The following is an 11,834-nucleotide window of genomic DNA, read 5'->3' as shown; positions in this document are numbered from 1 at the left end:
GTAAACGGTCGTCAGCGGTGACAGTAAATTTGGGCAGAAAAAGTATTTTATGCTGTCAATCTATGGTGTGACACTGGATCTTATTAGGAGAGGTTCTGAGGATACTAAAATGCCCCTCTTGTATGGTGACAACTTCCCCACAAAAGGGCTTTATTACAGACCGGAAGACTCAGTTTCATCTGCTGTCTGGGTGGCTGGTCTCAGACGATTCCGCAGGTGAAGAAGCCGAATGTGGAGCTGTGGTTATGAGGCTGGTTGGACATACTGCCAAATTCTCCAAAATTACGTTGGCGGCGGCTTATGGTAGAGAAATGAACATTCAATTCTCTGGAAACTGCTCTGGTGGAAATTCCTACAGTCAGCGTGTCAATTGCACACTCCCTCAACTTGTGGCATTTGTGGTGTCAAAACGGCACATTTTAGTGTCCTTTTATTGTCCCCACCACAAGGTGCATCTGTGTAATGCTGTTTAAATCAGCTTCTTGATATGCCACACCTGTCAGGTGAATGGATTGTCTTGGCAAAGGAGAAATGCAAACAAATTTGTGAGAGAAGTAAGCTTTATGTGCAAATGGAAAATTTCAGGGATCTTTTATTTCAGCTCATGAAACATGGGACCAACACTTTACAAGTCCATTTATATTTTTGTTACATATAAATAATTTTTTCAATAAATGTATGTTTATGTAACTTTAAACAATATTTGTTTTGTGATTTTTAAATCAGAAAAACGTTCTATAACAACCAAGTAACATTTCGTCAGGTGGACTTTTATTTAGAAAATTTGCCGTATGACCTCAATGTCGCTACGTTCACAATGCTATTTCCCATGTCAACCAGTTGGGCTTAATGAATTTGGTTTCAATTGCTAGGTTGGGCGTAGCTACTTCTATTTTGGGGTTTAGAATTTACACCTATTCCGCGATGGCAGACAAGGAAGAAGAGAGAACCCGTATCTGTGACCAGTGGTGAGACAATTAAAACATTTGAATATTTAAAAAAAAAATGTTTTAAAAGTTCAAAACAAACCATCAAAGTAGTGGATATTCTTCAGCATGAATTTGAAGGATATACATCGGCTACTCGTTTTTTTAAAGAGAGAGTGTTCACTTCATAATAACATACATTGTCAATAATATTGACTGGGCTACCATAATTTCAGGTTGAGGCATTTCAGTCAATACATGACATGAAATCCTAGTCTCGAATCTTTGAAAGTGAAAATGCTTGCACAGACCACAGTAGAGCTGGCCTTGACATTCTCTTCAGCTCTATGTTCAGTTTGTTCAGACCATACATCAAACACACACACCACAAAAGTACCACATTTTGATATTTGAGTAAAATGAAAAAGGTACCAAGGTAGAACATGACTTGAGTGAAAAGTCACTCAGTAAAATACTACTTGAGTAAAAGTTTTAAAGTATTTGGTTTTAAATATACTTAAGTATCAAAAGTAAATGTAATTGCTAAAATATGAAGGGAAAGGGGTATTAGGTATACCCAGTTGTACAACTGAATGCATTCAGCTGAAATGTGTCTTCTGTATTTAACCCAACCCCTCTGAATCAGAGAGGTGCGGGTGCTGCCTTAATCAACATCCACATCTGGGCCTGGGGAACAGTGAAAATATATATATATAGATGTGTTCAAGTATCAAAAGTCAAATTATAAATATCTTATACCTTATAAAGCAAACTAGACGGCATCATTTTCCTGTTTTTAATTTTATTTACGGATAGCCATGGACATGCTCCAACACTCAGACATAATTTACAAATTAAGCATTTGTGTTTAGTGAGTCCGCCAGATCAGAGGCAATAGGGATGACCAGGGATGTTCTGTTGATAAGTGGGTGAATTAGACAATTTTCTTGTCCTGCTAAGCATTCAAAATGTAATGAGTACTTTTGGGTGTCAGGGAAAATGTATGGAGTAAAAAGTACATTTTATTTAGGAATAAAGTGAAAGTAAAAGTTGTCAAATATAAATAGTAAAGTACAGATGCGCAAAACAACTACTTTCAAGTATTTTTTTTAAAGTACTTTAAACCACAAGCCTGTGGTCTTGTGGCGCCTCTAACACTTCTGTGCTCATGTTCAACTGTCAGTCACAAGGAGGTGGCTGTGTTCAACTTTGCCTTGCACGAGTCCCACTGCCAGCGGTTCCTATGCCTGTGTCCAGACTGTGATGAGCCGGTTCCCAGACAGCTATTGGAGCAGCACCATCAGAACCAGCACAGCCAGGTACACCACTGCTGTAATGAAACCAGGATCACTTCCAAATACTTGAGTAGATGTTGAGGGATCAAGGCCCCCGATTTCTGTATATTTTCAATATATTGTCGCTCTGTCACTCCCACAGGTGAAGTGCACCAAGTGCGACAAAAAGGTGGAGAGTTGCCAGCTCCTGGACCATGAGGTGAGACTATTCAACGGTCACCGGTATTGCCACACACACCATAATGATGCCGTTTCAGCAAAAGGAGTTCCTCTACATGATCGTCAAAGTTAAAGTGTAATTGATACAGGTGTATAATAACGACTGTTATACAGAATGAATCACCCCCCACCACCACCACCCCTCTCTCTGTCGGACTAGTGTAAGGCAAGGCTGCAGCGCTGTGAGTTCTGCCCGGTGGAGCTGCCGCTGTCGGCCATGGCGGAGCACAGCTTGGCGTGTGGCAGTCGCACCGAGCGCTGCTCTGACTGCGGACGCTACATCACTCTGAGGGACCAGCCGGAGCATGGTCAGATCTGCCCTGACCTCAATGCTCCCGATAACCCCTCCCCGCCGTCCTCCAACGGTGAGGCTCACCCCCACACTTCAGTTTAAGTTGATTTGCCATATGTAATATTCAACACATTGGAAAATCATAATCACTATAGAGGAGTCAGATGAGATTGATACTCTGGTGTTCAATGTTATGTTATATTCAAACTGTTTTCTGGATGCAGGCAGGCGAACAGCAGTGGTTTGCAGGAGCTGTATGAGGTCCTTCCCATTGGAGGAGATGGCGGAACATCAGGTATGTTCTTATTCAACAGCATGAACCCAAGTCATCGTCGTCAGATCACTCCTCGTTTTGTCCGCTTCCGGTACCTATATTAAGCCTACTTCTGGACAAACAAGTATTCTCAATGCAGATTCTCCATGGAAAGAGGTTAGTGTATAAATCATTTGTTCCATTCTCTTCCCCCACTGCTAGCTGAAGTGTGACCACACAGAGGAGTCTAAAGGTGATGATGAGGAAGATGGCAGCCACAAACAGGAGCAGGCCAGTCCTCGTTTGACCAGTTCTATGAAATCTACATTGTTCTCAGCCCAAGGCAAGAGGCAGGAGGGGGAAGTTGACCAGATCAGCACATGTCCCCACTGTCACCTGGCTCTCCCCGTAGTCACACTACGATGGCATGAGGTACGGCTCTGTCCCAAAATCACAGTACCCTTCTGGGTTGGGTCAATTCCATTTCACTTCATTCTCCAACCCTGGAATTGACCCCTTTTTTAATAATTTGGAGTGATGAAAAAGTCTTTTCTCCTTTCAGGTCAAATGTCAGATCCATGTCAACTTGAAATGAGAAACGTGCTCAGAACCTCTGAAGGAACACTCCATGGTGAATTGGCATAGTGGAGGACAAGTTAATGATGACGTGATTTATTTGAGCATATTGCAAGTTATTTTTAGGAGAAAATCTGTATTTCAGAGGCAGTTGAGTTATGTCTGGTGATTGGACGGGTTGGGTAATAGTAAGAGATGACTTATTCCATTAGTCAGGATTCTTCTCTCTACAAGAGGACAAGAATCCTATTTTACCACTGTTGTATAATTAAGCAATAAGGCCCGAGGAGGTGTGGTAAATGGCCAATATACCATGGCTCAGGGCATATATCAAACCCATGAGGCTATTAGTGCAGTAAAGATAAATGTTTTGTCATACCTGTGGTGTACATTTTCATATGCCACGGCTGTCAGTCGATCAGCATTCAGGGCTCGAACCACCCAGTTTATAATACATTGTTTACAACAGAAATACAGTATGTTCTGAAAATGGGAATGTTTTCTCCATTAAAGTTGTACATTTTAATATTGGTTTACAAATGTACATAACTGATTTACCAAAAAAAAAAAAAAGAATCGCTGTAATGCACACACACAAGGAGATTATATTTTTTCATAATAGGTCCAAATGCTGTGAGCGTTTTATCTTCTCCTATTGTGATGTCACAAGGTGTCCCTTTGGTTTCACGGTAACAACAATAAAAGCTATGAAGGTTCCAGAGCTTCAGTTTTGGTGTCCAGTCATTTCTAGGTGACAAGTGGGACACATTGATGGCGACCCAACAGACACACGCATGTGTCCTCTGCTTCTCTGTGGTACAAGTTAACTCCAGAGTCACATAGTATACATTTTAGACAACAGGCTATTCATCTTTACATTTGGTGGATGAATATTGAGACGTTAGTGGTTTGGCAACACTTCTTCACTGTCAATGGATTACCCCGAGGATCCAGAGGAACAGTTATCGGAGAATAAGAACGAAGAAGAGGGGGAGGATAAAGGAATAGAGATATTGGATGAGGAAGAAGGCGAAGTGGAGGAAGATAAAAAGCCTAAACTGGGCTGGGCTAATCTCCCGGACTTGTGTCTGCGGCAGGTGTTCTGGTGGCTGCGTGACCGCGACCGTGTCAAGGCGGCCCTGGTGTGTCACCATTGGCACCACGTTATGCGCTCGCCCTCCCTCTGGAGGGTTCGAAACTTCAACTTCTCCGGCCGCATCTCCAGGACCCGCCGTTTGGCGCTGGAGACGGCCGTGTGTTACGCCAAGAACTACGGCGCTTACCTGGAGGATCTGGAGATCCGCTTCTCCCACCCCCTCAACTCTCTGGTGGCCCGGCGCTTCCAGCAGACGCTGAGGACCTTCCTCGCCGCGTTGCGTAAAACCGGCGGCCGATTACGTCGCCTAACTGTCAACCACATGGCGCTGGACCGCGCCGCCTGGTGCCGAAGTGTACGCAACTCCCTGGTGCGCAGCCTCGCCTTCTACCTGCGCCGTGAGGGCTCCCGCCTTGGCTACTTGAGCCTGCGGGGGGCCCGCCTCAACCTGCCCCAGGGCCTGGAGGTACTGGAAGCCGTGGCTGCAGCTCAGCAGCACATCCACCTGGGCCGCCGGCCCGGCATCACCCACCTCAACCTGGAGGACTTCTTCTCACAGCCGCTGGCCGTCTTCGTCAGCCCCGCCTTCCCCCAGGTCATGAACCGCTTCCAGGGCCTCTGCACCCTGACCCTCAACTACAGCTGCCTGTCGGACGAGCTGCTGGCGGCCCTGTCCGCGGCGTGTAGGAGCCTGGGCGGGGGAGGTTCCCTGCAGACGTTCACCGTACGATGCCATATCCACGAGCCCCACATCCAGGTGGTCTGGGGGGATGCCTGGTCCCATCTGGCTCAGCATTGTCCCGACCTTCGGGTGCAGATCACAGTGGAACGGATCCTCGACGTGGACAAGCTGGGGAGGATTCTGCTCAGAGAGATCCCGCTGCGCTTGCTCAGTCTCACCAGCTGCTACTTCAGTGAACAGGACTGGAGTGCCAAGCCTGCCCTTACCAGCCTAGTGCCCTGCTACAGGAGCTGTTTACAGGTGAGGATTGGTTGCTCTACCCGTTGTTAGGTTCTAAATTAACCTTAGAAAATTCACAGACGATTTGTAAAGCTTAAACCAAGTTTATTCCCCCATTGGGTCAATACAGCTGCGTCAGACATATATATATATATCTCCCCAATTTGGACGGAGTCTCCTCCTCCCTAAACATAACTTCCTGCCTAGCAAAAAAGATGTAAAGTGATACAGTTCCTTCTCACTTAGTGATGAAGGGGGTCGAGGTCAGGTCACATTAATCTACGGCTCTTCACCCTTATCAGCGCCTGCCACGTGATCGTTTCCCCTGCACTCAGTACATTCCAAGCTTAATTGCACCCACCATATACATTCCTCCTACATATAACCACTAACTTCTGGTGTAAACCCTCGACTATGGCACCCCTCACGTCTCTAGCATAACTAATGATTCATAATGTTTAAAGTTCAGAAATCCGGACCCATCACCATCGATACACGGTAGTAGTCCGTTTTTTGAGCAATGATGGCACCGGCTTGTGTGGTGATAAAGTATGTGCAGTATACATACAGTTTATTCATGTACCCACGTTGTCTTTTTATAGCCATGCAGTTCAGACCAAGCCTAGTCCTGGAATAAGAGATTCTCCATTGAGAATGTGTTTTATTCCAGGACTACGCTTAATCTATGTCAGGGAAACCGGCCCCAAGAGACATGACTCTAAGGGATGGATTCAATCCGTATCGCATTAGTATCCCGGGAAACTTCGGGTTACAGCTCGATTTAAAATGAAAGGCAATGTTCCCGCGTTACTGCATCCACAGTAAATGCTGCATATGTCCGCTCAATTGGAAACGATCTTCACATTTTCACGCTGCTCTTCCCGCGATATGGATTGAATCCAGCCCTAAATTGCCAATAGGAAGTCAGTGGCACTCAGTCCTTTAACGACATGAATCCATGTTGTGAATCTGTCTCCACCTCAATTCCTTGGTGTAGAAATTGACCCTGGACCTAAACAACAGCCACGAGTCTGTGGACGAGGAGCTGCTGGAGGTGGTGCTGCTGTGCGGCCGGCTGGTCTACTTGAGGGTCTGGGCCTTCCTGGACATCAGTTTCCTGGACCGGCTGCTGCAGAAACGCCTGGAAAAGAAGACCATCCTCAGGACCATCAAGGTGAGCCAGAGCTCTGGTGAACTAGGATAAAGCCATACAGGCCTACACACCTGCGTACCAATCTATGTCCTGGCATTGAAGAGATTTACTAACACAAGCTACAAACAGACCCACACAAGCCTGCTGTGTCCTCCTGCCCAGTGAACTGGGACGTTGCAGGCATTTTAAAGTTTGTTTGGGTCATTAATGAAGCCGCCATCAAGCCGGGCAGTCATCTGTCCGTTCTTAAAGGGCCAGGTCACATTTCCTTCCTTCTACTTCTTTGAAAGCTACTGATGACACTTTGTGTTGCACCTAGCTATAGCAATGTGCTTGACTGTATTATGTGAGCAATATACTGTGTGGTGTATAAGCTGCTTGTGTTTGTGCCCCAGGTGCGCATCTACACCAACAAATATGAGACTCAAGATGAGGATGGGCAGCTGGAGGAGGTGTACTCTCGCTACAGACAACTCATTAACTCCGAGCTCCACTACCTCGCCATCTCCTACCCCATGCTCTGACTCCTGCCTAACAGACACATGGGCCCAAATAGACAGCTTTTATATATATTATATAACACCATTTAAAGTAAGAGGAAAGAAACTTCAATTTGATACACAATCATGGATGGGTCTGGCAAATACAGCACGTACACGGTGCCATCACTGTAGATATAAACACACGCTCCACAATCTGATCCTCCTTTTCTTCAAACCCAAATATTGTATTAAAATTGCTGCAAACAATACAAGCACTCCAGCTTTCCATCCTAATGTATACCTCATATTTTATTCATCAGTGAAAATGCTAGCCCGGGTATGTCAGCACAAGCTAAAGAGCCCCACTATAAAGTCAGTGTGGCCATGGTCTAGGCTTGTCCCAGATCTGTTGATGCAAGTCAGCACAAACAGATCAGGGACCAGGCTTGTCATGGTGGGAGTGGTATTCAGAAGCTGTGAGTGGAGCTGGGTGCAGATGACCTCATCGATGTAGAGAGAACGGGACTGGATCTCCTCTTCCAGGATCAGCTGTGAGCGGGTCAGGGCCAGCAGCTCCATCTCCGACTCCGATCATTCCAGTAACTAATCATGGGAGAATCATTCCAGTAATTAATCATGGAGGAATCATTCCAGTAACTAATCATGGGGGAATCATTCCAGTAACTGATCATGGCGGAATCATTCCAGTAACTGATCATGGGGGACTCATTCCAGTAACTGATCATGGGGGACTCATTCCAGTAACTGATCATGGGGGACTCATTCCAGTAACTGATCATGGGGGACTCATTCCAGTAACTGATCATGGGGGAATCATTCCAGTAACTGATCATGGGGGACTCATTCCAGTAACTGATCATGGGGGAATCATTCCAGTAACTGATCATGGGGGAATCATTCCAGTAACTGATCATGGGGGAATCATTCCAGTAACTGATCATGGCGGAATCATTCCAGTAACTGATCATGGCGGAATCATTCCAGTAATTGATCATGGAGAAATCATTCCAGTAACTGATCATGGAGGAATCATTCCAGTAACTGATCATGGGGGACTCATTCCAGTAACTGATCATGGGGGACTCATTCCAGTAACTGATCATGGGGGACTCATTCCAGTAACTGATCATGGGGGAATCATTCCAGTAACTGATCATGGGGGAATCATTCCAGTAACTGATCATGGGGGACTCATTCCAGTAACTGATCATGGGGGACTCATTCCAGTAACTGATCATGGGGGAATCATTCCATTAACTGATCATGGGGGAATCATTCCATTAACTGATCATGGGGGAATCATTCCAGTAATTGATCATGGCGGAATCATTCCAGTAATTGATCATGGCGGAATCATTCCAGTAATTGATCATGGGAGAATCATTCCAGTAACTGATCATGGGAGAATCATTCCAGTAACTGATCATGGAGGAATCATTCCAGTAATTAATCATGGGGGGATTCATTTCAATAATTAATCATGGGGAATCATTCTAGTAACACAGTGCGACAGGTAGCCTTCGGCCAGTAACCGAAAGGATTCTGGTTCGAACCCCTTAGCCGACTCGGTGAACAAATCTGCTAACGTGCCCTTGAGCAAGGCACTTAACCCTAATTGCCCCTGTAAGTCATTATGGATAAGAGTATCTGCTACATGATGACAAAAGAATCACAGGGGAATGGCCTGGGTTATGCATATAAAGTACGTTTTTCTTCACATTGCTGCTGACCTTTGCCAGGTGGACCTCTAGTCCTTTGGCTGTATTGGTCTCCTGGACCTGCAGCCGGAGGGCATTGCCCGTAGCGTTGTGCTGCCTGCACATGTCAGCAGCTGTCTGCTCCAGGAGGCTCTTTAGCAGAGCCCTCGGAGACAGGGAGTTGTTGTTCACGTGTTCTGCTTTTTACGATGGTGATGTTGGAGAAGGTCTCCCACTCCTCAGGTGTCAGTGGTACTAGGATTGGATGGATTTTTTTTGTTCAGTGTGTCATGAAAGGATGGCAGGTTAACCTGTAGAAAAGGTTTAGATACACCTTAGCCAAATACATTTCAACTCAGTTTTTCACAATTCCTGACATTAATCCTAGTATAATTTCCTGTCTTAGGTCAGTTACGATCACCACTTTATTTTAAGAATGTGGGATGTCAGAATAATAAGAGAGAATAATTTATTTCATCAAATTGCCAGTGGGTCAGACAGTTACATGCACTCAAATAGTATTTGGTAGCATTGTCTTTAAATTGTTAAACTTGGGTCAAACGTTTCAGGTAGCCTTCCACAAGCTTCCCACAATAAGTTGGGTGAATTTTGGCCCATTCCTCCTGACAGAACTGGTGTAACTGAGTCAGGTTTGTAGGCCTCCTTTCTCACACACGCTTTTTTCAGTTCTGCCCACAAATTTTCTATAGGATTGAGGTTGGGGCTTTGCGATGACCACTCCAATAACTTGACTTTGTTGTCCTTAAGCCATTTTGCCACAACTTTGGAAGTATGCTTGGGGTCATTGTCTAGTTGTAAGACCCATTTCCGACCAAGCTTTAACTTCCTGACTGATGTCTTGAGATGTTGCTTCAATATGTCCACATAGTTTTCCCTCTCATGATGTCATCTATTTTGTGAAGTGCACCAGTCCCTCCTGCAGCAAAGCACCCCACAACATGATGCTGCTACCCCTGTACTTCACGGTTGGGATGGTGTTCTTCGGCTTTCAAGCTTCCCCATTTTTTCTCCAAACATAACGATGGTCATGATGGCCAACAGTTCCATTTTTGTTTCATCAGACCAGAGGACATTTCTCCAAAAAGTAAAATCTTTGTCCCCATGTGCAGTTGCAAACTGTAGTCTGGCTTTTTTTTATGGCGGTTTTGGTTTTTCTTCCTTGCTGAGCGGCCTTTCAGGTTATGTCGATATTCGACACGTTTTACTGTGGATATAGATACTTTGTATCTGTTTCCTCCAGCATCTTCACAAGGTCCTTTGCTGTTATTCTGGGAATGATTTGCACTTTTCGCACCAAAGAACGCTTCTCCTTCCTGAGTGGTATGAAGGCTGCGTGGTCCCATGGTGTTTATACTTGCGTACTATTGTTTGTACAGATGAACGTGGTACCTTCAGGCGTTTGGAAATTGCTTCCAAGGATGAACCAGACTTGTGGTCTATAATTTATTTTTCTGAGGTCTTGGCTGACTTCTTTTGATTTTCCCATGATGTCAAGCAAAGCACTGAGTTTGAAGGTAGGCCTTGAAATACATCCACAGGTACACCTCCAATTGACTCAAATTATGTCAATTAGCCTATCAGAAGCTTCTAAAGCAATGACAATTTTCTGGAATTTTCCAAGCTGTTTCAAGGCACACTCAACTTAGTGTATGTAAACTTCTGACCCAATAGAATTGTGATACAGTGAATTATAAGTAAAATAATCTGTCTGTAAACAATTATTGGAAAATTGACTTGTGTCATGCACAAAGTAGATGTCCAAACCGACTTGCCAAAACTATAGTTTGTTAACAAGAAATTTGTGGAGTGGTTGAAACACAGGTTGGAGTCATTACAACTCATTTATGTAAACTTCCGACGTAAGTAGGGTGGTTAGAGGAGCTTTTACACTGATCTCTGCTGGCTGAAGGGAATAATGCTTCCAATGGACCTACTGTATGCAGAATGCTCCGACTGTCCATCACAAGGCACTGTGACAGGCCTTCTATTTCGATCTGTAGAGTTAGGAGTTCTGCTGCAGGTCAAACTGCATACTGGGTGAAGAGAAGGGATTATCTTTAGTTTGAAATAATGACATTTCCTTCATTGAATTTCCTACTGCCCCACATTACACAAAGACAAAGTGCCAACGTTTTAACCTGGTACTGTGAGTGCTGTCTGACTAGTCACGTTGTCAATATTTGGGGAGGTGTTTGTGAGGATGGAGCAGAAACTATCAATCTGCTCTGCATGGAACTTGTCCCATAGGTCCTTCTCTAGGTAGTACTTTGCTGAGCGGTTCAGTCTGGAGTCAGAACAGAAACATGCATGAGAAGCATCGCAGAGATAGTGAGACGTGATTGTGTGTGCGTGTGACAAACCACTTCCTCCCCTCACCCACCTGATCTGTTCATTGGTCTGCTCCAGGGTGTGGTTCAGCAGTGATGGCACTCCCTCGATCACCTCCCTCTCCATCACCAGGTCAATGGAAACACACCTCTGCCTGAAACACATATGTTGATGGAGTACATACTATCACGTCCTAAAGGTTGCGAGTTTGAATCTCAGCGCGGACCACTTTAGCATTTTAGCAAGTTTAACGGCTTACTACTTCTTAGCTACTTTGCATGTTATCTAACCCTTCCCCAAACCTTTTAGCTAACCCTTCTCCAAACCTTTTAGCTAACCCTTCCCCAAACCTTTTAGCTAACCCTTGTAATTCGTAACATATCATACTAAATGCATTGTCCTGGATTTATGTACAGAATAATAAGAAATGCTCTGAGGTTGCACTGAAGGATCTCCTTATCTGTTGGTCTTAATCTGGTGACTCTAGGTCCGTTTTCTCCAACATATATTTACT

General features: G+C 44.8%; 2 protein-coding genes and 1 pseudogene across 2 annotated transcripts; 2 read left to right on the top strand and 1 right to left on the bottom strand.

Annotated features, from left to right (window-relative positions):
- Positions 1-822: 822 nt before the first annotated feature.
- LOC135546191 (XIAP-associated factor 1-like) lies at positions 823-4,282 on the top strand. The gene is made up of 7 exons (XM_064974409.1): positions 823-968; positions 2,110-2,245; positions 2,364-2,420; positions 2,601-2,805; positions 2,957-3,027; positions 3,208-3,417; positions 3,548-4,282. The coding sequence occupies exons 1-7, from the start codon at positions 850-852 to the stop codon at positions 3,578-3,580; spliced, it is 831 nt and encodes a 276-aa protein (XP_064830481.1). The 5' UTR covers positions 823-849; the 3' UTR covers positions 3,581-4,282.
- Positions 4,283-4,493: 211 nt separating this feature from the next.
- LOC135546190 (F-box only protein 39-like) lies at positions 4,494-7,295 on the top strand. Its single transcript, XM_064974408.1, has 3 exons — positions 4,494-5,639; positions 6,616-6,792; positions 7,167-7,295. The coding sequence occupies exons 1-3, from the start codon at positions 4,494-4,496 to the stop codon at positions 7,293-7,295; spliced, it is 1,452 nt and encodes a 483-aa protein (XP_064830480.1).
- A 92-nt stretch (positions 7,296-7,387) lies between these two features.
- On the bottom strand, positions 7,388-11,819 carry LOC135545019 (uncharacterized; annotated as a pseudogene).
- Between the last annotated feature and the right edge of the window lie 15 nt (positions 11,820-11,834).

The sequence above is a fragment of the Oncorhynchus masou genome, chromosome 9 (assembly GCF_036934945.1).
Source record: "Oncorhynchus masou masou isolate Uvic2021 chromosome 9, UVic_Omas_1.1, whole genome shotgun sequence".
NCBI lineage: Eukaryota > Metazoa > Chordata > Actinopteri > Salmoniformes > Salmonidae > Oncorhynchus > Oncorhynchus masou.
The sequence above is the reverse complement of the archived record's forward strand: the minus strand, read 5'-3'. Positions and strand labels throughout refer to the sequence as shown.